Source organism: Phocoena sinus, chromosome 21, assembly GCF_008692025.1.
Source record: "Phocoena sinus isolate mPhoSin1 chromosome 21, mPhoSin1.pri, whole genome shotgun sequence".
Classification (NCBI taxonomy): domain Eukaryota; kingdom Metazoa; phylum Chordata; class Mammalia; order Artiodactyla; family Phocoenidae; genus Phocoena; species Phocoena sinus.
The window spans coordinates 33204297-33228878 of NC_045783.1; the positions used below are offsets into that span (position 1 = coordinate 33204297).

The 24582-nt window shown below is 40.4% G+C and overlaps 1 protein-coding gene across 2 annotated transcripts in view; it reads right to left on the reverse strand.

The window, feature by feature from the left end:
* KAT6A (lysine acetyltransferase 6A) overlaps positions 1-24090 on the reverse strand; it is a 111627-nt gene extending 87537 nt beyond the window's left edge. For both annotated transcript variants that reach the window (XM_032618506.1, XM_032618505.1), the window contains exons 1-2: positions 23954-24090; positions 20511-21427 (exon numbers count right to left, since the gene is read on the reverse strand). In XM_032618506.1, coding sequence (XP_032474397.1) covers positions 20511-21110 — 600 coding nt within the window. In that variant the 5' untranslated portion in view covers positions 21111-21427; positions 23954-24090. The remainder of the gene's footprint in view (positions 1-20510; positions 21428-23953) is intronic.
* Between the last annotated feature and the right edge of the window lie 492 nt (positions 24091-24582).

Here is a 24582-nt window from a genome sequence, read left to right on the forward strand (position 1 = left end):
CCTTTTCCTTATAACAAATATACACACACTGTGTGTGTATATTAACAATCCTTTTTAACAATCCTTTTCAAAACAGCAGATTTACATATGCATATCCCTGAATTGAAAATACCAGCATGAGCATACAAACACTTTTAACATCTCTAAAAATATACAACAACAGATTGAGAGATTAACGGTTACAAAACATAAAGAGAACTGCAATATGAAAATAACTAATCTACTATTTTAAAAAGGAGGGATATTGGTGAAATATGAGGTATACAAATAGACAGCTCTACTACAAAGGTCATTTAAGGTCAAAACTTTATGCTTATTTGGCGGAAGAAAACATTTACAAGCCTTCACATTTTTAAAGATAATAAATACAATGATTTAACGAGCAAACACAGTTGTTTAAAATATATTTTGTATGCTACTAAACTATGCAAATGACTTTGGATCTCTGAGGGGTACAAAAAATATTGGCATTTTATATACTTCTATACTTCCATTTCCCCAGTTTTTTCCAAACTCTTATTAAATTTTTAATGTAAACTTATTGAAAGTACTCTTATTTAGACATATTTTTATCATTATTAATCTTGTGCAATCAAGAAGGAAAACTGTAAGCAAAGTTAATTAAGTATCCTTAAACCTTTTTCTGAATTCAGAGTTCATCTCTTTTGGAACACTTTTCTATTCAGAGTTGTCAGTGCTCATTTTTTGTTGGTGGTTTTTTGTTTGTTTAGAGTATCACTCTTTGAACCATGCAGGTGTCAGTGATACAGTAATTCTTAAAGACTATTTCACTGTGGTCTCCAGAATTTTCTTCCAAGCTACTGACCCATTCTCCAAGTTCGGATGCTGACACTTTCTTAATCTTACCAGAAGGTGTCCACAGAAGTTTTCTGACAAACCAGGACTCGTATTCCTTCTTCATATGATCCTAAAATGGTCTGTGGGTCCCCAAATATTCATCAGTCTCTATTCAACAGTTTAAAACACTGCTTTACTAAAAAGATAACATCAACACTGTTTGGATACTTGATAGCAGAGACTATTTATTATTTACATGTGTGTGCACGCACGTGTGTGTGTGTGCGCACGCGTAATAATAAAAGATAGCCTGTTATAAAAGGAAGTTGTCAGCCTTATCATTGACTCATCTGAGAGCAGGTTATCTACTTATCTATTATCTGACACATAGTAAGCACTCCACAAATTCAAAGGTTTACTGAATGAACCCCCAACACTCTTTAGTCATCTTGATAGCGCTGAGGTAGTATAAGTTTCATTTCACAGGCATTTCATTCACTGTTCAATAAAAATTTCAAACTATGAGCCAGGCCCCTTGACAGACACTGAAGAATAAAGAATAAAAAGCAACTCTGCCTTTAATTCCAGTAGCAGAGGCAGCTAAATAGACTATCATAATACAGGGAGAAAAATCAGCATGCCTAATGTACCATGAGAATATGTCTGCTATGGTCATACAGGAAGAACGTCATCTCACCAAATCAGTAATGGTAGTGGGTAGGTCAAGGAGGCTTATTAGCTCGAGAATGTGGTGCCTACAGGGAACTGTAATACGTTGAAAGACAGTCAGTTAAAAGAGTGTGGCAACAGATGAAGCTGCATAAAGGCTCGGGAGCCTGAATTTTATCCAGACATTAACAGAAATCCAACAGGTTTGAGGATTCTAAACAAGGAGAAGACAAGATGTTTTAGAGAGAATAATCAGACAGTATAGATATGAGCTCCAAAAGTCTAGACTGGAGTCTGCTAGATAATATAAGCCCATGAGGGTAGGGATTTTTATCCATTCGGTTCACTGCTCGATCCACAGCATTTATTGTCAGGTATCACTTACTGAATGAGTGAAGGAAAGCCAGCGGAAAGACAACTGCAATAAACCAAGATAGAAAAGAACTGAGTTAAAGCAACAGGAGACAGATATAGGAGCATGACTAAACAGCAATTATCTTATATATACGTATAATTTTTTCTGGCTTGTCAGTATTCAATATCTCCTTTCCCTTCTACTAATGCAATTCAAAAAGACTCACAATATTATAAGTTCTTAGGTCTGCAAAAAAATCCAAGTTAAAAGAGCTACAAAAATGTCATTTAAGAGGGCTTCCCTGGTGGCGCAATGGTTGAGAGTCCGCCTGCCGATGCAGGGGACACGGGTTCGTGCCCCGGTGCAGGAGGATCTCACATGCCGCGGAGCGGCTGCGCCCGTGAGCCATGGCCGCTGAGCCTGCACATCCGGAGCCTGTGCTCCACAACGCGAGAGGCCACAATAGTGAGAGGCCCGCTTACCGCAAAAAAAAAAAAAAAAAAAAAAAACTAAAAATGTCATTTAAAAATTGTTCCTAGTGGCAACATTAAACAAGTCAAGATTATTTTATAGTCAAGACTATAGTTACTCTTCATCTCTGTTGAAGTCAGAAAATTATTTGAGTCAACATTTACCAAGGTTCCAAAATAAGCAAAGAAAGCTATTAGGTGCTTAAAATGAAACAAGATGAATTTAGCTTAGAGATAAAGAAAATCCTAACCAAGAGCCAGTAACATGCCTTCATCAACATTCGAGTGTCCTTCTCTACCTATTTACAAAGACAACATAGAGACGCTTAGGAGAAGTCGTTTAATCTCTTCTCATCTGTAAAAATATGGATTTGAATTGAAAGAATTCCTAAGACTTTTAGTTCCACAATTAAATGATAATTTCTTACCTACTTACCTCTCTATTAAGAGGCCTTACATTTGTCCGCGTGTTATTTTGAACATGCTCCTCTTTTACTTTTTTACCTCCAAGAATATTTTAACATTCTTATATGACAGAAACATTTTTTCTTAATTTTCCTCAGGCAGGTCAGAAGGGAGGGGAAGCAACATCTACTGAGGGCCTACTATTTACCAGTACTATCAAATAGTGTTTCTTATCATCTCCAAAAACTGTATTCACTATCATGATCCCATTAAGAAATTGAGGGGCAAAGAGGTTAAATTCTTTGCCCAAGATAACACAACTAGTTAAGTGGTGAAACCAGAAAGCAAACTCCAGAGCCCAAATTCTATTCACCACCCTAAATGATAACTTATTTGAGTGCCCAAGAATGTCATCCTCTTCTGGTCCAGGAATTACATGTTTTTCAATACTGGCCAGAAAAAGTAACTTATGGAAACGTTTCATTATATAGCTGTACTGAAATTCCCTAACCCCCTCTAACCTGTCACAGCTTCTTTCCCCATATAAGAAAAGGAGGAAATAAGTGTTTCTGCTTCTCTTTAAGAACACTAACTATAATTCTTTACCCTTCCTTTCCCGATGATACACATGACAAATGACAATCACGTGCATGATATATTCTCAGGGGTATCTATAGGTATATGAACAACTCATGTTCCAAGATAGCATATTTGAATGCAAACAAATCAGTAATGTTATTATAGAGGTAACCACCTCAATTTTTAAAATAAATCATTACTTTATTTTCAACACATCTTACAACTGAGTGTAATATACTGCTGTTCTAGAGCAGGGTGGGCAAACTATGGCCTTCAGACCAAATGACACGTGTTCATTTACGTATTGCCCACGGCTACTCTGCTAAGAGCTGAGTAGTTAGGTCAGAGGCTATAGAGCCTACAAAGCCTAAAATATGTACTATCTGGCCCTTTACAAAAAAAAGTTTGCCATCATCTGTTTTAGACTGACACTTTGATCAGAGTTCCACTTTATGCCTATTGGGAACTTAGATGTCAATATACCAGACAACCTAGCTTCACTATCTTCTTAAACCTGTTTAAAAAGTAGTTTTGTACTTAGATTTTCAGAGCTCCCTGGACTTATCACAATTTCATATACTTGGTTGTTATTATTTCCTTGGCTTTCCCTAGACTGAGAGTAGAGTATCTATCCAGCATCCCCATTATAATCCCAGTCCTAGCACAGTGCCTGTGACATAGACGTTCAGTGGAAGTCTAAATGAATACCTGAAAATAACCGTATGATTTAAGACACAATCAGTCAAGAGTAAAGGGGCTTCCCTGGTGGCGCAGTGGTTTAGAATCCACCTGCCAATGCAGGGGACACAGGTTCGAGCCCTGGTCCGGGAAGATCCCACATGCTGCAGAGCAACTAGGCCCATGTGCCACACCATTGAGCCTGTGCTCGAGAGCCCGCGAGCAACTACTGAGCCTGCGTGCCCCAGCTACTGAAGCCCACATGCCTAGAGCCTGTGCTCCACAACAAGAGAAGCCACCGCAATGAGAAGCCCGCACACCGCAATGAGGAGTAGCCCCCGCTCACCACAACTAGAGAAAGCCTGCGTGCGGCAACGAAGACCCAACACTGCCAACAATAAATTAATTTTTTTTAAAAAAGAGTAAAGGAGAGATTCAGTCCTACAGAAACTTGCTGCTCAAAGTGTGTTCTGTGCAGCAGCGGAACTGTTGGGAGCTTGTTAGAAATGTAAAATCTCAGGCTTCAGCAAAGATGTAAAACTGCATTTTAACAAGATTCCCAGATGAAAATGAGAAGCAGTGCTATAAAAATAAAACATGGTGCTTAATTAAATTAAAGTCCTTAGTTTGACTTCTGATATGGGCCAGGTTGCTTTGCATGGGGAGAAACAACAGCTCTAAGGCTTCATCATTAATCTTGAAATTCAAGATACAAAATACAGACTTATATTAACAACTTTAACAAAGGGGGTACTCTGCGGGGAGGGGGGTGGTGAGGGTTGTTGGTGTTTTGGTTGTTGTTTTTACTCGGGGAAGAGAGAGCTACTATTACTTAAAAAACAGGACCAAATGAGGGATTGTCAAATATTTTGCCTATTCCAAAAGAACATGACCAGAGAACATCCATCCTAACTTAAATGGATTACAGATATGTGAAAAATGCTTTTTAAGCTATTTATATGTCTGCTTCTATGTCCTGTTAAAATTGACATGTGTTCATGAAAACTTCAGTCTTTAAAGTATGATGGCAAGATTTTGTGGTTTAATAAATTGATTTGTTTGGTTTGGTGTTTGGTGTTTTACCGGAGAAAGGAGAGGAAAATCAGCACTATATCCTGCTGTTTATTTTTGAAAGTGAAGGCAAAAAAAAAAAAAAAAAAAAAATCCCTAGAGCCATGACCTGCTCAGGCTTAAAACAATCCTTAGCAGGCAGCTGCTGCATGCATTGGGTGGTTACTTCTCTTCTACAGAAAAGGAACTGAAGCTCATGGAGGGCAAAGTAATTTAAAGATCAAACAACAAGTAACTGATGAGGTCAAGATAATGTACTCTTAAATATAAGCCCTAAACTAATCAGAAATAATGTTGTAATAATTCAGGAATACTTTAAACCACTGCACCAATTTACCAGAGTTTCAGTTTATCTCAACTCTGAATTCACAGTGCTTTTTTCTTTTGACACTCCACTAGCCTCTACATTCTGGCAGTATACTATAACTATACAACCTTGGGCATATCACTAGACCTCTATGAGCCTTTGTTTCTTCTATAAAACAGCCAGTCTTCCTTCAAATGTTGTTATGACCTAAATGTAACATCAAGCATATAATATTTATTCAAAATTATATAAGTTTTCAAATACAAGCACTTAAAAAGATTGACAAAGAAGGTCATACTAAATCATCTGCTCCTTGCCATCAGTAGAAAAGTGACAGGCTAAGATTTCTACTTGGGGGTGTTGTGGGAGCTGACTCTACATGACAGAAACCTATCAGTATAAGCTGCTGCTCACAAGGGAGGTCCAGCAAAAAGACCTAGATACTTCTTAAAGCAACAGCAGCAGTTAAAAAAAATTTACGATGACCCCAAAAATTGTACATTTTCAAGTAATCAGGCTTAAGACAGTCTAACAGTAGAAATACAGATCAGAGGTTGTCTCTGGTCACTAGGTTGGAAGAGCTAACTCCAATGAAAGCAAAAGAATAGAGTCAAAAATGGATAATGATTATTCATTTATCAGACTGCCAAAGATCAAAAGGTTTGATAAACTGTGTTGCCAAGGGTGTAGGGAAACAACTATTCTGATACACTGTGGGTAAATCTCTATGGAGAGAAATTTAGAAATATCAAAATTACCAAGACACACTCTTTGCCCAATTATTCCACTTCTAGGAATTTGTAAGTAAAATAATGCACAAAGGAGGTTATTGAGTGCTATTTGTAGTCACAAAAAATTGGAAACAAATGTCCATCAGCAAGGGACTGGTTATATAAATTATGGCACACCCACATAAAGGAATACCACCAAACTTTACGTATTGATGTGGAACACACTTAAGATATGTCCTTAAGTAGAGAGGGGAAAAAAGGAGGGTGCACAACAGTATGTTAAGATATGCTACCAACTGTGAGAAAAAAATGTATATATAAAGTGACTGCTTACATACACACAGAATCTCCTTGGAAGGTAAAAAAGAAACGAAAGCCACTGACCGCTGCCCAGGAAGGGAACCGGTCGGCTAGGGAACCAGAGTCAGAAGAACACTTCTCGTGGGATACTCTTCCGTACGTTTGAAATGTTATGTACCCGTGAATGTATTACCTATTGGGAAAACACCATTGTTTACACTTTTAAAAATACTACAGGGGTAACAGAGAACAAATATTACCCCAAAGGAAGTGGCAAATGGTACTTTTCAGCTGAGGTGTCAAGCATTTGCAGAAAACGTCTGAACTCTCTCTCCTTTCAATCTATATTATTTTGAGAGGATAAATGGTTCAGCTTCTAAGTTTACTAGGAGACTTAATATTTAAAAAAAATTTTTTAATCAACCTAATTTCTATCATTCCCCTTTCCAGTTTAAACCTGACAGTTTCCATTCAACAAACATTTTCTGAGCATATTACAATCTGTCAAGACCTGGATACAGGATTAATAACATGTATGACTTGATAAGTGGTTTAACAGATGTATGTAATAAATGCTGAAGAAGTACCCACTTTTTTTAATGCTTGTCATTTTCATGAACAAGAGGCAGCCTAATGTGGCTGAAAGAGTACTGGGCTTGAAAGGGACCTGGTTCTAGTTCTATTTATTCCCTTAACTAACCATACAATTCTGCATAAGCAAAACCTGGCCACCATAGCACTTGGACTGCCTACCTTACTACAAGTACTATGTCAAAAATAATATGTATGAAAGCAAAATTCTTTTTAATCTGTGCAACACTTCAGAGTATGTTATTACCACTCATACAAAGTTTGGGGGGAAAAGACTATTTCCCTTTCTCCTTCTCTAGCTTTCTTGGCTGAAGTTGAGTTCTCCGCGTAGCTGAAGTTATCAGAAACAAAATTGTGTATTTTTAACTTTCTTCACAGTTAGTAGATGATGGAGCCAACCCACCTGTAGAACATTCAGAGAGAGTAAAAGGTGAGTTTCTACTAAAACGTACATAGATAAAGTGGGTATTCAACAGCTATGAAAAAGGGAGCTTACATAGCACATTAACCAAGGCCTTGATGCGCTTACAATGGAGGGTAAATGAGAGCAACAAGAAGCCAAGGATGGCAGCAACAAGGGCAAAAAGGGCCAACACAGAGCGGGGCTACAGAAGTGACCAGTGGTGACTGTCATCCTGGCTGCCCTTCAGCCCTCCTCATGATATGCTTTGTCAATGCCTTAAATTTGAAGTTGCCTGCTTAAAATCTTGGCCTATTCTTATGCAGTGAAAGGAATGCTGTTTACCTCTGCTACCACCGATGTGTTAACTCACTCTGAAGGATAATTCTTCAGATAAATTCTTCCTTCTACCATAAAAAGGCAAAAAAAAAAAAAAAAAAAAACAGGAAGGAAGAAAGAAAAAAGATAAATGTACCCTGCTGGCTTGAAGGTTACCCTATCATACCTTTAATCATCAGCTCAAAGAAAGCATTATATCAAATACAAAAGCTGCTTATAAAATACAGAAACATAAAATGCTAACTAAAGTGTACTAGGGAGAGTAGCGACTTCAAAACCAAAACCTAAAAGTTAAACATGTGACTTTTTTATTCATATTCAATTAAACATTTATTATGGGCCCACAATGTTTTGCTTCTAGGTCTTTGTACATGCTGTTCCTTCTGCAGGAACCGCTCTCTTTCCCACCCCACCCATCTGCTTCCCCATTTTCTAACCTCTCACATGTGACTTCCTCTGAGAAGGCTTCCCTAACTTTCCCCACCCCCTCTTCTGGGTTTCCACAGCACTCTGTTTCAGCCCATCAGAGCACTTATCACTGTGTGTGTTAATTACAGGACTGTATCTTCTTCACTCAGGACCTAATCACTGTGCTGGCACCTGGAAGATGTTCCATAAATACCTGCAAAGCACCAGACACTGCGTTATTAGATAGACAGGGTATAAAGATGAAAAACCAGATCCTACGTTCACTATCAATACAGTGTAAAATGGGCTATGAAGGAGGGGTGTTCAGGATATCAGGAGCTTGAAGAGAGCTCTCTAAGTCAGCCTGGAAGCAGGATGGGTGACAAGGAAGAAATAAAGGATACGCCTAGGCTAAGTCTTCAAGGTTAAATAAGAGCTTACTGGTAAAGAAGAGAGAAAGGATTCCAGATGGGACGAAAACAAAGGAGCAAGAGAAAACAAGGTAGACCTGAGGAACTCCAAGTAGTTTGGAATGTGCAAACCTCAGCACGCATCAGAATCAATGGGGGGCTTATTAACATACAAATTGCTGGACCCCACCCCCAGTTTGTGATTCAGTAGCCATGGAATATGGCCCAAAAATACGCACTTCAAACAAGTTTTCCAGTGACATTACTGCTACTTCTGGTCCTAGGACCACACTTTGAGAATCACTGGTATAGTGAAACACAGAGGGCTCATGAAGCAACATGGGAGGTAAAGTAGGGGGTTAAAAATCATATATATGATGCCACAGAATTTGGCACTGAAGGATCTTAAGCAGAGTTTATTTTAGAAAGATGGTAATACGTAACATTTACAGAGCACTAGACTTATGTGTAGCTCAATGCAATAGCTGCTAGTCATATGTGGCTATTTCACTTAAGTTACAATTAAATAAAATTTTAATTTAAGTTCTACAGTCAACCAGCCATACTTCATGAGCTCAAGAGCCACATATGGCTAGTGGCTACTGCTTTGAGTACAGGTATAAAACATTCCACCATCGTACAAAGCTCTATTAGACAACACTGATGTACATTACATTAACCCGTTAAATCTTCACTACTTCATTATGAGAGAGGTACTGTATTATCCCCATTCTATAAAAAGAAATGTGGCAAAGAAAGATTAAGCAAATTACCCAAGGTCATAAGGCAAGTAGTACCAACATGGGATGCAAACCTGGATGGTCTGGTTCTTGAGTCTGTGTTCTTAACTGCTTCTTGATAAGATCATTCTTGGCAATAATGTGAACCAGAAGGAGATGATACTGGAGGAAGGAAAACCAGTGAGGAAGCTACTACACTTAAGTCAGAAGAGAAACAATGAGGACCTGCACCAAGAGAGTAGCAGCTAGAATGGAGAAAGGGCTCATTAATAGAGATGTTAAAGCAGTAGAAAAGACTGGGGATGGACTAGAACTGAATCCAAAAGAGGTGCAAGCGAGGCATAGAAGATGGCACCAAAGTTCCTGTTTTAGGAATCAGTCAATGGCAATGCCTCTCACCACAGTAAAATATCAAAAGAGCAAGCTGAAGGAGGGTGATAAACTCCTTCTGGGTCATCATGAATTTGAAGTGACTGAGATAAGACACTACACTACACAGTGAGATATATAAGTCCAGAGCTCAAAAGAGAGATTTGGTTTAAGATATGAATTTAGAGTCATCAGTATAGAGAAGGTACGTCTGGAGATAACTCAGGAAGGTTAACACAATAAGTAGACAAAGAACCGAAACTTAGGGAATCCAACATGTAAGCTACAGGCAAAAGATAAAAAGTCAGTAAACTGAAAATGAATCATCAGAAAGATGGGAGGAGTGGGGGAAGACCTAGGAAAGAATTATCCCAGAGGTCAAGGGAAGAGAGAAGAGTAAACACATGCTAAGTGCTGCTGAGAGGTCAGGTAAGATAAAGACTGAAAACTGTCCACAAGAGCTGTTTCAGACGGTGTTAGGGCCAAAGGCCAGATTGCAACAGATCTGGAACAACTGTAGACTTTTTTCCAAGAAGTTTCAAAACAAAGGGAAGGAGACAGGGTATAGATGGAGAGAAGAATCTGGAGCAGTGTTGCTTCTATTCTGACTTGATAGGAGAGACTTCTCCATGCTAAGGGGCAAAGAGCGAAAAGACTGGAACACTTGATGGAAAGAAAAGGAAAGAAAAGGATCCTGCACATAAACAGAGATATTACCTCTAGACGCTTCTTTCACGTCCTCTGAAGGGGTAGTAAAGGGGGTAAAAGTAAGTACAAATGTATTTAGGGTAGTGTGGGAAGGGTAAAGCTGGAGGAGCTCATATGGTCAGAGAGATTCTCTTCTCTCTATGAAGCAGAATACAGGAGTATCTGCTGAAAATGAGAGAGGCAAAAGGGTTGGAGGGAATATTGAACTGCTGCAGAGAAAACAGACTACAGACACAGACGTACATCCCCAAGCAGAAGACAGAGCTGAGATTTGAGGCCACAAACTTGCAAGTGGCACCCTACCAGTGGGTTTGTGCCATTTTCTTCAAAATGGTCGAGTCTCACAGAGGAGCAGGGAGAGGATGGTTGGCTTAATTTCAAGGTTGGGGTTTGCCAATTAGATGCAGGAGTAAAGTGAGTAACTGCAATGATAAACCATAAGGCCACGCAATTAGAAGAAAAGCATTCATGGGGGGATAGGAGGGGCATCAGAATCACACAGGGAACCTTCTTTGAACTACATTCCCTATGGGAAACCTTGATGAGATAAAAGAGCAGGTGCAGCAAGAGTGAAAAGAGAAAAGTGGAAAATTAAGGCAGTTATGGTCACGGAGTAGAACAAAATTCAGGTTTCCAGAGGTACCCTGTCCTGGGTTCAAAGTGCGTTCATGAGAGTAGGTGTGAAATGTGCTGTTTCCTGTATCTGAATTTCAACCCCTAGGCAATTCTGTCCCCTGACTCCCTCAGCCAGTTCCCACCACAGGACATGTTGGTTCGAAGCACTAGAGCAGGGGTTCTCAACCCTAGTTGCCTATCAGATGCACATGGAGACTTCAACAAACAAACAAATAAACAAACTGAAATCTGGGCCCCACTGTTGGAGTCTAATTGGCTTGGTGGTTATTTTTTAAGGCTCCTCAGGTAATTCTAAAGTGGATTTAGTGTCGAGAACCACTGCTTTAGAAAGAACAGGACTTTAGCTTTATGTTAGAGAATTAAAGGAAAACAGACTGGCAGGAGAAGAAATGAAATAACTAAAGCAGGAAAATGGTGAAAGAGGATCTAAACCCTACGTCAGATATTTAAAGATGTCCTGAATAGAAAAGTTAGAAAACTATTAAAACACAGCATCATACTCAGCACACACCCAAAAATGTAATAATGTTTCCAAGAGTTCTGTTATAGGTTCTAGAAAACTCAGGAGTTAAATGCTTCGCTGTAGCCAATGACTAAGAAAAAAGACAAGCCTGCGCTGTACTAAGCAGAAAGAACTGAAAACCAACACTGAGCAACAGCTCTCTAGGTCAACTACAGTTCACAACTCCCTGGAGGAAAAGGCAGCCTACAGTAGAAGCAGGATAATAATCTCACGTACATGGACTCTACGTCTTCTGCACAAAAGGTAAATGAATCAGCTGTCTTCTTTCACATATACAAAGGTTTTAAGTTTTTTAGTCTGCCTGATTGTCTTTCTACAGCAGTCACTTTCTCCTTAACAAGTTTTACCAATAATCTTAAAACCACCTACTAAAAATCTAAATGCTACACTCCTATAATCTCTATGCTTAATTTAACCCTAAACCAAATAGTGCCATACTATATCCAATTATTTTATAACTGTCCCCAATCTTAACCTTTATTTGCCACTTCCTAGTCTATTTGCTAAGTTTTACAACAAAGTAAAAGTTAAAAGTAATGCAGAGATGAACGGTTAGTCATAAAGACCAAAAAAGACAAACATGACCTGTTGTCTGTTGCCTTCCCTGTAAGGTTTGTTTACTGGTATTAACAAACTCACCCAGAACCAAGATACTATGTATACATAACAATGAGTGATGAACTGTACACTCCTAGGCCACCCATATTTAATGCCTTTAATGAGAATTACTTCATTAATTAATAGAAAGGCTTGTACCTTTCTATCTCCGTCTTAAATATTTTAAGTTCAAACCAATTACCCAAATCACGTGGACATCATGAGTTGTAGACTTTCTGAAAATTAGACTTAACTGGAAGTGGACATTTTTTTCAAAACTCAAGGAGTACTTTATCTCCCAGCATTAGGGTAGTTTAACATGTTCTCCTATTATTTAGCTAAAACAGAAGAAAACTTTCTAATTCCTCTAGTTTGGGTCATAAGAAAGCAGTCTTTTCCAAAAACAAAACAAAACAAAAAACTGTTTCGACTTTTTGGAGTCTTCAAACACCGAAACAAGCAGATTTACATATTTGTGGTTTACAAAAACCACCAAAATTCTCTACACCAGGGTTCATCCTATGGTTTCCATTAAGGAAGAGATTTCTAACAATGTTATTTTATACTCGTTGCTCTCTAAAACTGTAAGACAGTACTACAGCCTAACGAAAAAAGCACAGAACCGAGAAGGGTCCGACCACTTCTCCCGGACGCAATTTACTTGCTGTGGGGCATTAATAAGCAAGACACTCAAATCTCTCTGACCCTCAGTTTCTCTATTTGTGAAATAAGATTAGAATCATTTTTGTCCAAGATTGCTACTGGCTACAAGTCCTACAAAATGGAGATGATTCTACCCTTTATTTTTTCTAAGAATGTATCTATGCTTTGTAAGAATAATCCAAAATAAAAATTACATACCTTAATAAAAATGTACACTTTAATATGAAATATTAACATAAAACATATAAAATATAAATAAATATATAAAATATACTATAATCAAAAAATATACCTTACTCAACACTACAGCCAGACTTATTTTTTCTTAGCAGGTCTTTTTCTTTAATTGCTAGCAGTTAAAAACTATTTTGACCCAGAATGGCATTCTGCAAATCTAAATGCTACACTCCTATAATCTCTATGCTTAATTTCGACCCTAAACCAAATAGGGCCATACTACGAACTGTTTCTTCACCTGTTCCTTAATAAAGTTGAAAGTAATTCTTTTGACTTGAATTTACAGAGTTATGTACAGTGCTGATGAAAGCCATCTGTTGGGAACTTTGACTTTCCTGTCAAAAGGAGAAAACCAGAAGAAACAGCCTAGATTTTCCTGGGAACCAGCTGCAGCTGAATGAGTCCTAATCCTACTCCAGCTGGGAAAAGCAGAAGGGTGAAGTGGCTACTGGCTTAATTCATCTGCTGCAGATTCTTTATGAACTGACTCCACCCCTGAGTAGCCAACTGGTAAACAACTTTACCAGACTGAGGCTCTTAATTAATCCCTATATGTAACATTTACTTGGTTCTTTAAAAAATTTCAAATCAGAGCATGAAAAGTATTCAATATTATAATTTTAAAAAACATTTCCCAGTTCACTAGAAACAACATTTTTAACTCTAGTTTAACCAGCAAACTTGGCACCCAGATTCAGTCCTCTCACATATCTAAGAAACACGTCAGTGTAAATATACTTTATCCAGTATTCTAAATAGAAAGGGAAGAAATATCTGTGAAGGAGATTCTTACAACCTCAAGAAACCTGGAATGATACAATATTTCTTTCCCCAGATTCATCGCACAGTTCCTGTTATCTATTTGCTTTCATAGTATTAACAGTTAAGTACAATGTAAAAAAGTGCTGGCCTATGTGTCCGAATGAACTGAATAAAAAACAGGCAGCAGAATAAGAAAATAATGTATTTTGCATATATTTATTTTCCATTTGGCATTTTATAAGAAGCCATAATAAAAACTTGTATTATTAAATAGCTATTATATAACTATATCATGCCTATAAAACTTAACCATGTAAAGTTCTTTTGAGACTTCAATAAGAAAGTACTCAGAACAGTGCCCAACACACTGTTAGGCCTTAACAAATGTTAGCTATTAATAGGTTTCTACAAGCAACTGCTTACATTCCCTTGGCCTCCTGATACAGGATAAAGAAAGAGGTTAGAAGCAATTTGTAGTACTATCTGATGTCTTCGTTAATTTCTTCCCTTTATTTCATCAATTTACAAGAAGTTAGCCCAAGAAAGAGTAAAGTGTTAGCAACTGTAACTCTAAGAAAAATGTTTAGGTTGTGTGCACTGGCTGGGTACAGAAGTTTGATCAACAATGGCTAAATCAAAGGTTGCTTTAGTAGCTCAAGTTTTCTTTCAGGGTGTGTCATGGACTGAAAACTACCAAAGCACACATAGCTCAAAGGCTAACTAGAAGACCAAAAAAGTATCTGTACAGGGACTTCCCTCGTGGCGCAGTGGTTAAGAATCCGCCTGCCAGGGCTTCCCTGGTGGCGCAGTGGTTGAGAATCCGCCTGCCGATGCAGGGGACATGGGTTCGTGACCCGGTCCGGGAAGATCCCACATACCGCGGAGCGGCTGGGCCCGTGAGCCATGGCCACTGAGCCTGCGCGTCCGGAGCCTGTGCTCCGCAACAGGAGAGGCCACACAGTGAGAGCCCCGCGTACCGCAAAAAAAAAAAAAAAAAAAAAAAAAAGAATCCTCCTGCCAATGCAGGGAACATGGGTTCGAGCCCTGGTCCAGGAAGATCCCACATGCCGCGGAGCAACTAAGCCCATGCGCCACAACTACTGAAGCCTGCGTGCCTAGAGCCTGTGCCCTGCAACAAGAGAAGTCACCGCAATGAGAAGCCCGCACACCACAATGAAGAGTAGCCCCTGCTCGCCGCAACTAGAGCCTGCATGCAGCAATGAAAACCCAACACAGCCAAAAATAAAATTTTTAAAAATATCTGTACAATTGATTGTATTTAAATAAATATTGCATTACAAACATATCTCTGCCTGAGTTATTTTTAAATTTGTTTTTTTTTTTAATAGAACAAGTCTGCTGAGACGAAGTCAGTTTCTATTAACCACGTTTATATTTAATCCACCTCAATGACTTGTTAGTAACAAATTTTTATTTCTAGCCAGTTTCTCCTCAGGACCCAGGATATTTAAGAGTCACCAAAAAATGGTATAAACAATGATGTAAGAAATGTACAATTATTGTAATTATAATTAATGTAATTAATTATAATGTAAGAAAATATAACTATTGAGATCAATCAGTTGCAAACTCGGTGACATTACAAAATCTACAATATTCATGTCGCTGTATCCTTGCCATTACTTGAAACATAAAGTCAACTACATGAGGTTAGGACAATTTTCACTAAAATAATCCTTCTTCACTTAAAGACTGATACAGTTGGCATTATCTTCCATTCCCTCCCCCATGATGTAAGAATTAAAACTTGCAACTTAAAAAGTTTCCCAATAATTTTACTATGAAATACACTTCCTTGCATGCTCTCATAAGGATTTTTAAATTGAGAACTTCTTCCACTTTTTACTACTATGTATCTCTTCTCAACTTTTCTGTAGCACCTTTGCTTTGCAGTTTTTTGGTGTGCCTGTGTTGTTTTTTGTTTTTTTTAAATAGACAATCATTCTGCCAAGCAGTCAACACACCCCTGAATTTAATAGCATGGACAATTACTATAAAGTATGATAGCAACAAAATATCTAAAAACAACATTACCAAGCTTACATTTATAAACAATTTTATCATATCACTGTTCTAACACATAACATGTGAAACAATTTTACAATAAAGGCCATTTCCAAATAGCTAAATCAAAACTATCATTCTTAACTCTCATAACCTGAAAACATATTTCCATTCTAATCAGCATCTCTACATCAAATACCAAAGTTCCTGTCAAAGCCCCTTTTATTCTATGAATTTAAAATGCCAAGTTCCAGTAACACAAAATAATCTGGACTGCACTAAGAGTTTACTGAATTGTGATATAACTTATATTAGAAGGCTAGTATTTATCATTTGATCTTTCTGCTCCAAGTCACCTAAATAATAACATTAATAACCTAATGGGTAATAAGCTAAACAATAACATTAGTTGACAATATCTTCTCTTCCTTTCCCAAGTGGAATGCTTCAGCAAAATATAATTCTGTTCCACAATACTCCACAGACTAACAACAGTTTCCTGATGTGGCTGATTACCATAAGCGTATAGTTTTCTGTACTAGTAATATGGAACATAAGCTTTAGATATTCAAGTAAATTATTCTTTGTGTAAAATGAACCCAGAAATTTGAAATGAAGGTGAAAATTACTCCTGAAAGGGAAATGGAGACTCAGTGTCCAAAGTAATTCTTTTAATGGACCATTAGAATCTCAAATAATAATTAGCCTCACCCAAGAAACATCTCATTCTTTCTCAGAGATTCACAATACCTAATTGTTACCAAAAAATATATATATATATAGTGAATGCAAAAAACTAAGTTATATTTCATAAGCTAAACAAACGTTGCAAAAAAGTTATTTCACATTTCTATGTCTTAATCCCCAAAAGGACCTAAACCCTAAATGCACTGTTCATGGTAGACGCCTAAATGCTTACTGAATAAATAATGAATAAATGAAGTAAATGAACAAATTATCTTACAATAATATCTGTATTTCAAAAAAAAGAGAAATTTGCAAGGAGGACGTTGTTATTTAAGCTAGTTACACACTATCACCCTCACCCATATCCCATAATTCAAGGGAAAGCAACATTTTGTCCCAAATGAAAGCACTCTATTACAGCCATGCAACCAATCCCAAATTACAAATCAGAAGACTTCAGTGACATCTGAAAGGAAAATGAAACACAGAAAATATCTTTAAGAAAAAAAAAAGTCATGTAGACCAAACTGTTTTTTTAATTTATGGACCTCAGGTATACAAAACTAGATTATTCATAATCTCTGGTTTCTGATACGTTCTTAGTGCTGGTTCAAAGTCAATTTTAGAATTCATTCTATGACAGAAAGAGAAAAAAGGGACGCAGTCAGTGAAATGGGAACGGGGGGCGGGGGGCGGGGGGGGTGGGACATGTCCTTTTACAATCAGAGAATGTGCCTTGAAGTTAACACCAAGAACATTTACAATTGTGTACTTGAATGCGGTGACAGGCATTATACCCAACAACTCCCAAGAGGCAGTAGGTATCGCTGTCACAAAGACTCTGGAGCCAGAATGCCCAAGTTCAAAACCTAGCTCTGTCACCTAATACCTTTGTGACTCGGACAAGTTACTGAACCTCTTTTACGCCTCAGTTTCTCCATCTGTAAAACAACAGTACCTATCTCATTGAGTTATTTGAGGATTAAACGAGTTAATATATGCCTGGCTGTAAAGTAACATCTGGCATATAGTATAAATACATCATTAAGTTAAATAAACTCACCATAAACTACAACAACCTGAAGTTAGTACAGCAAATCTCCCTTATAACATGGATAAAACTTTTAAATCACAGTATCTCCAGATTCTCCATCAAGTGAAAACACACTTAAGTTCAAGTGCCTTCACAAAAACTCTTAAAAATATTTCTGTACAGCTATCTCACCAAAAACAGCAAAACAAAAACCACTCAGTGGCTGAAAAGTTAATGTACAGTTCCTTCCAAAGGTTAATAATCACAATAAAAGTTAGAACCGTATAGAAAAAAGAAAAACGTACTCAGGCTGCTCCATAGTCCCTGAACTTCATCTCTCACCCACAGCTGAGCAGACCAGTAGGTACACATGCACTCCAGAGCACGTAAGGCCACCACAGCTCCAAGCAGAGCGCCTGGCCCACGGTAAGTGCTCAGTAACTATTTGCTGAATTAATTAATGCCCTAAAAGTGAAACTACTTCTAGCCTACACTTTCCTTTCTCCACCCCTGTCAAATATAATCTGGATAATTTTTTAAAGAACATCTAGGTTTTCATAACAGCATATCAATCAATTCCAAATGGGGAATGATTGGACAGTTTTGTTTTTTTTAAAAAAAGAGGAAAGTAGTTAAATTCAACAAAAGGAACAAACGTAATCTGTTCATAGGAGGAATAATTCCTTGCCCTAGAGTTTACTGTATTATGATTTTTAATGTGAGCTTTTCATATCTTTGGGGAAAGTCATGCACAAAACTTAACCACTGAAAATAAGACTCCATTCAAAAATATATAACAGATCTCATCAACTCTAATTTTGTGGATACTATCATAAGTTTGTTTCCCAATCACACCAGTACAAATATACAAAAGGCTACTCAACGAAACACAATTTTTCCAAGTTTAGTTACTTTGGTTAACAATACTGTATATTAAAGTTATATAAACCAAAGAGATGTTCCTAACCAAAGCAAGCCAGCAGATCTCTACTGGATTAAACATTTTTTTAATGCAAACGTCTCAGGCTCAGCTGCAAAATAAGGATTGCTGGATGAGATGGTTCTTAAAAGTCCCTTTCAAAAGTAAAATCCTAGCGGGATCTCCCCAGACACGGGTTCGAGCCCTGGTCTGGGAAGATGCCACATGCCACGGAGCAACTAAGCCCGTGTGCCACAACTACTACTGAGCCTGCGCTCTAGAGCCCATGAGCCACAACTACTGAGCCGGTGAGCCACAACTACTAAAGCCCGCGTGCCTAGAGCCCGTGCTCCACAACAGGAGAAGCCACCATAATGAGAAGCCTGCGCACCGCAACCAAGAGTAGCCCCCACTTGCCGCAACTAGAGAAAGCCCACGTGCAGCAACGAAGAGCCAACACAGCCAAAAATAAATAAATAAAATTTAAAAAAAAAAAAAGTAAAATCCTAGGGTGACAGGACTCAGTTTAGTCCTACACTGTACTATATTGACTAACTTTAAAAAATATGCACTACTGACATTTTATGTATGGCTAATATTTTTAAAAATTAAAATATCTAATTCAAGCAAGGGAAATTATAATAAACACAAGCACCCAGGTGTTCTAACAAAAATTTATAATACCCAATTCACAGATATGACACTGAATTCATTCTAAACTTTAAATTATTTCCTGTTTCCACGCACTAAACCTGTAGACACCTGATAACAGTTGTTGGAATCCTTGTATTTCATTTCAGCCATGTGATCAAGAAACAGTTCTTACAGATAAGTCCTTACAGCACTGAACTGCAGAATAAAGTATTTCAGTTACTTGTCCACCTTGAATTTTCAATACTATACCCTTAATAAATGCTCCAATGATACAGAACCATGTTATGAATGGGATTGCCTATTAATCCATGACTCCATCAGAATCATTTTAAGGGTAGTAACAGTAAGATAATGCTTCTATTTCAAAGTTCACAGGGAAAACTGAACCTTAAAATAGATCTCTAACACCTGCATCCAAAAAAAAAACCTGTTCATTTTCAGTTGCTATTTAAACAAAAATCTACTGGTGGGTTACTAACTGCAATGAATTTAGATCAAATCTCAAATATTTTAAAATACATTCAATGTTAACTTTAGAATCTTAACACCCTAGAAGTAGCCTCCATGATCTTAAGCAATGACGATGATGTTACTGGTGTACAGTAAGGTGTGCAACAACTTAAAGTACAGCCACTCCCCACAGAACCACAATTCAGAACAACTGAAATAAATTCACAGCTAAGACACCAGGTCAACGTACAAAGGAGCTGCTAACAAAACTCTCCTCATCCTCAAATATCTATTTAAGGGCCAAGATTGACTGTTAAGAAGACATACTTTCAACGGTACAAAATAATGGCATAAAACACACAGCACAGTAAAGTATACCATTTGAGTAGCAAGACTCCGGACTCCCCAGAACTTTAGGAACATAGGCTACTGTATTCCTGATGCATGCAGTTACACCTGTCGTAAATAATAATGTTTAGGACTTCATCATATGCAAAAAATAAAGCATGACCAAAAGTTAGAATACAAAGAGCAAAAATAAGAATTGCTAAATCTGCTTAGCCACTACTATGGTCAGGATAATCGGTCTCATTCCTGTCTAGTAATCGGCATCAAAACGGAAAAAAGAAAGAAGACAGGTTCTTAGAGTCTCCAGCATTTGGCTGCTCATCAACTTCAGCAATAAAGTATTATAAGAACTTTTATGTAACAGGTTTAAAGTTGTGTGCTACTTTTTAATTCTAATCTAGGTATGTTCTTTTAGGCAGAGCAATACTCTACACTTTGAATCTTAGGCATCAAATATGTCAAAGTATCAGAACAATTAGCATCTACTGAGTTCTCACACCTAGAATTCACCAATAAAAAACAGGAGGTGATTATTCCACAAAAGGCCCCAAACACCAATGGTAACTTCTATTCAACTTCCTAGAAATGTGGCTTTGTAGCATGCTGTATCATCAGCTCTGCGAACACTGATGCATAGGCCATTCTTACCTTATCCTTTTCATGTGGAAGGAGTGACACTGGAGGTAAAGAAGAAAGAGACTCACAACTCTCTTTCCCATCCACATTGGTTGCTTTAGTGTTGAGCCGATAAAGAGGTCCATCTTTAAGGAGTCTGCCGTGGCCAACGGCGCGTTTAATAGCCAATCGTAACTGCTGGTGAAAGCCAGAGGCAGCACCGCCTCCAAACAATGCAGACACATCCTTCTGACCTTTCAAAAAACGTTCAATGCTTTTCAAAGTTGAGCCACCGGACTCTGCCAAGCCCTCGACTGCCCGCTTGATCAGTTTATTCCAGTCTACGTTTTGTTTATTATCCACTTTTCCATGGTTTCGAGGTTTAGGAAGTGCTATTCGCCCAGGATTATCAGGATCTTTATAGGAATTGAGTCCTTTATTTGAGACTTTCAAAATTGTTCCATCTTTGACACTCAACTCCAATTGTTCTAAAACAGTTTTACGATCCAAGCCATGGGATGAAGACACTGCATTGCATATCCTTTCTTCTGAAGGACGCTGTTTTTGCTTCTTCACTTTTTTGATGGCCTCCAAAATCCACTCCGTATACAGCGGGTTGGCGAGTTTTACCATGGTGAAGGATTCTGTATATCCATAGAGTCGTTATCCCTTATCCTGATGCTGAGTAAGTTTTACACCATGGAAAACAACATTCCCGGAGGCTGGGAACCAGTTAACCATAGCATACAAGTTTTCTGGCCTGAGTCCTTCCTCCTTTCACAAAACAGAGTGCCTCCCCACTTTTACTTTAGAAACCAAAACAACCTGTTATCTGAAATATCTTCAAACTTCTCAACAAACTTCTCAATAGCACCACACATGGGTCTGTTCATAAAGTTGTAAGAACTCAAGAACATCTCATTCCCAGCAGAAAAATGTGCATCTTATGCCTGGAAAACAATTAAAACAAGGTCAGTTTCCTATCAAGGCCCGTTTTATAAATACACTGGAACTGAAACATCCTAGTCTTTAAAGCACTCAAACAGTGTTCACTGAGCACCTGTAGGAGTTTGATCATGTTTCTATCAACATTCCAAAACGATCATGTATGTAAACCACTGGAAAAACGAAGAAAAGGAAAAAAAGATTAAAAATTAGGATACAATGAGGAAACAAGACAAGATGCACTGTGAATGACCTTAGGCTACAACTAACCAGAGGGGTGCTGGCTATTCTGCCCTCCACAATCTCTGCTCACCAGTCTATGAATTGAAACTCTTCCTTGACATCTTTCTCCAAGAAGCTATTCAGCACTTCAACAAGTATCTAGATTAGCAGAAAGAATCCTGCAATGAAAATAAGAGTGAAACTTCCATCTTTGAAAATTCCAGACATTCAGACTGGATGAAAACAGTCAATAAGATGGACAGAAAACCATTGAGAAAATTTTAACTATTGCATATAGTAAAAGAAACAAATACAATTTCCACAAACCAAGTTCACATTTTAAGTATGATATTACTTTCAACATTCCAAGTGGAAACAAAATTAACATTTTGAAAATAGTCAAGTGCGAAAAGTGTTCAAAGAATTTTTTAAAATTCCAATTTCCTTCAAATTTTAGGAATCACATGCTGATAAGCTTCTCCTAGTAACATTCAATATACTGGAGGGAGTCCAACAACTGTCAAAATGTTCATAACCAATCTACAGACACAGCAACTAGAAATGAGAATGGCCCAGAATCACTGGGTTCAAATGTACACACTACATATCAAATGTACAGCACAGGAAAAAAATGTATTGCCTGTCTGTAGTCTAAAAAGAAGACGACCGCTAAAGATTCAAGATTGCTGTCCTGAAATGAACATCAATGAATAAGACACCAACGTATACGTATACACACACACATCTATGTATGTACACACACACACATACGTTGCCTCTCCAGGATCAAAGTCAGTATTCTTTCAGACAAAAGAATCTGGCAGATACAAATCTTTTTGAAAATCACCAAAATAATGAATTCCGAATCTAATAACTTCTTTGCTTCCAAAAATAAATTTACTTTTACCTAAATGTTTTTTAGAACTCCTCGTACTCTGAGGAGCACTTACAAGATAAACATCCTAGAAAAATGGCTCCCACAGTAATCGTTCTTCCGAGTGCCTCTAAAATCAAAAGGAAAACTAAGAGATATGAAGAAAATGATAGTATTACTAACTCTGATAAGAAAGAAAAGGCTGAAGGAAACACGCAAACCTGAGGCAAGACTTCTTTTCTAAATTAGCTGACTGAAAAGCAGTCCCCCGAGGGAAGAACTCAGCTTCACCGCGGTGAGAGTCTCGAGAGGACAGAAATCATGGTATTACTCGGAGTGGGTGCATTACGGAGGCATTAACGCTACAATGAAATGAGAGGCTTCAGCCCGAGTTGCAGACGCTGGGCCCGTCCCGGCTGCTTAACCTCGCAGGTGAGAGAACGAAGGACAGTCACCCGCGGTCTCTCGGGCCGGGCTGCGCACGGGTCTTCAGGTCTTCAGCAAGCGAAGCGCCTGCAGACCTGAGCTTTAACTCCAGGAAAGTACCCCGGCGGCCGGGAAGAAAGTGCAGCTCGCCTCCGGCAGTCCTTCCCCGACCTCCATCCCCCCCACCTCCCCGCGAACGCCTCTTCGCGCTCTATTTTAAAGGGAGAGAAACTTCAGAAACTTGCAACGGCACCAGCCCGCGACTTGCCGACGGGGAGTCGGCGGCTCCCACCGGACGGGAACGGAACCCGAGGACGAAGTTAACAATGAAATCACGTGAAAGAGTTGAGAGCCGCACATCTGCGCTCCCAGCTTCGCCGAAGCCGCGGCCGCCCGGAGGCCGGTCCCGTGCGCCGGGGCGCGGGCGGGCCTGGCGGCTCCGCGCTGACAGGCGCCCGCCGCCCCCGGCGCCGGGGCTGACAGCCCGGCGCACACGCCGCCGCACGTGCGCCCTCCACACCACAACACGGCCGCCTGTCACCCCGCGCCGCACGGCCGCAGGGACCGAGCGCGAGCGCCGGGAGCGCGGGCGCAGGGGCCGGGCGGGCCGGGCGGCGGGCGCAGGAGCCAGGCCGGTGGGCGCGCCCCGAGGAAGAGCCGGCCGCCTGCACGGCCCGCCCGCGGCTTCGCGGCCTGGGCCACCGCCGCCGCCCCCTCCCGGCTGCCCGCTCCCCGGCTCCCCGGCCAAGCCCGGCCCGGGCCGCCGGCGGCGGCGCGCGGGCCGCGGGGCGGGGGAGCCGGGAGCCGGGCGCCGGGCGCCGGCCGGGCGCGAGGGGGCGGCCGCGGCGCCCCAGCCCGAGGCCTGGCGCAGAGCAGCGGGAGGCGGCGCAGGCCGCGGCGGGGCCTGCAGCGGCCACCGGCCCCGCGAAGCGGCGAGGCGGGTCCCGGGGCGGCTTAGCCTCGGGCTTGACGGCCGGGGGCGGCCGGGGGCGGCCCCTCGACTACTTACCGGGGGAGAAGAGCGCCGGGTAAGCGGGGCCCCGGGCCGGACCGCGGAGATGCCCCAAACTGACACGGCCGCCATCTTGGAGACAGTGAGCTCCGGCCGGGGGGAGGGGAGGCGAGGCGGTGGAACAGCCGCGGGGGGAGGGGAAGCGTCGCGAGGGAACGGCTGCCTGGGGGAGGGCGCGGGAACAGCCCGAGAGCTAGGCGAGCGGGAGGGGGAGGAAGGGGCAGCGCGGGAGGGGGACGGCCGAGGAGCGGGAAGAGCTGGGCCGAGAGCCGGGAAAGGCCGGAGGGCGGGGCGGGGCAGGAGGGAAGAGCCGGCCGGGCGGATCACGTGGGGCCGGTACAAAAGGCCAAAGCCAAAGCGGGAGGAGGACTGGAGGAGGCCGGCGGCCGGGGGCGCCTGCTCTCCTCTCTAGCGCGGTTGGGCCGGGCCGATAGCCGGGGCAGGAGGTGCTGTGTCCCCACTGCACAGCTGGGGAAGCAGAGGGTCGCGCCGGGGTGGGGAGGCATCGGTGCGGCGCGGAAATCCGGTAGGATCTGAACTCTGATGGCGCCTGTGTTTACCGTCACCGAGCCTCCCTCCGCACCGCGGTGCCCGCGCCCCGCTCCCACGGCGACTCCCCGGAACCG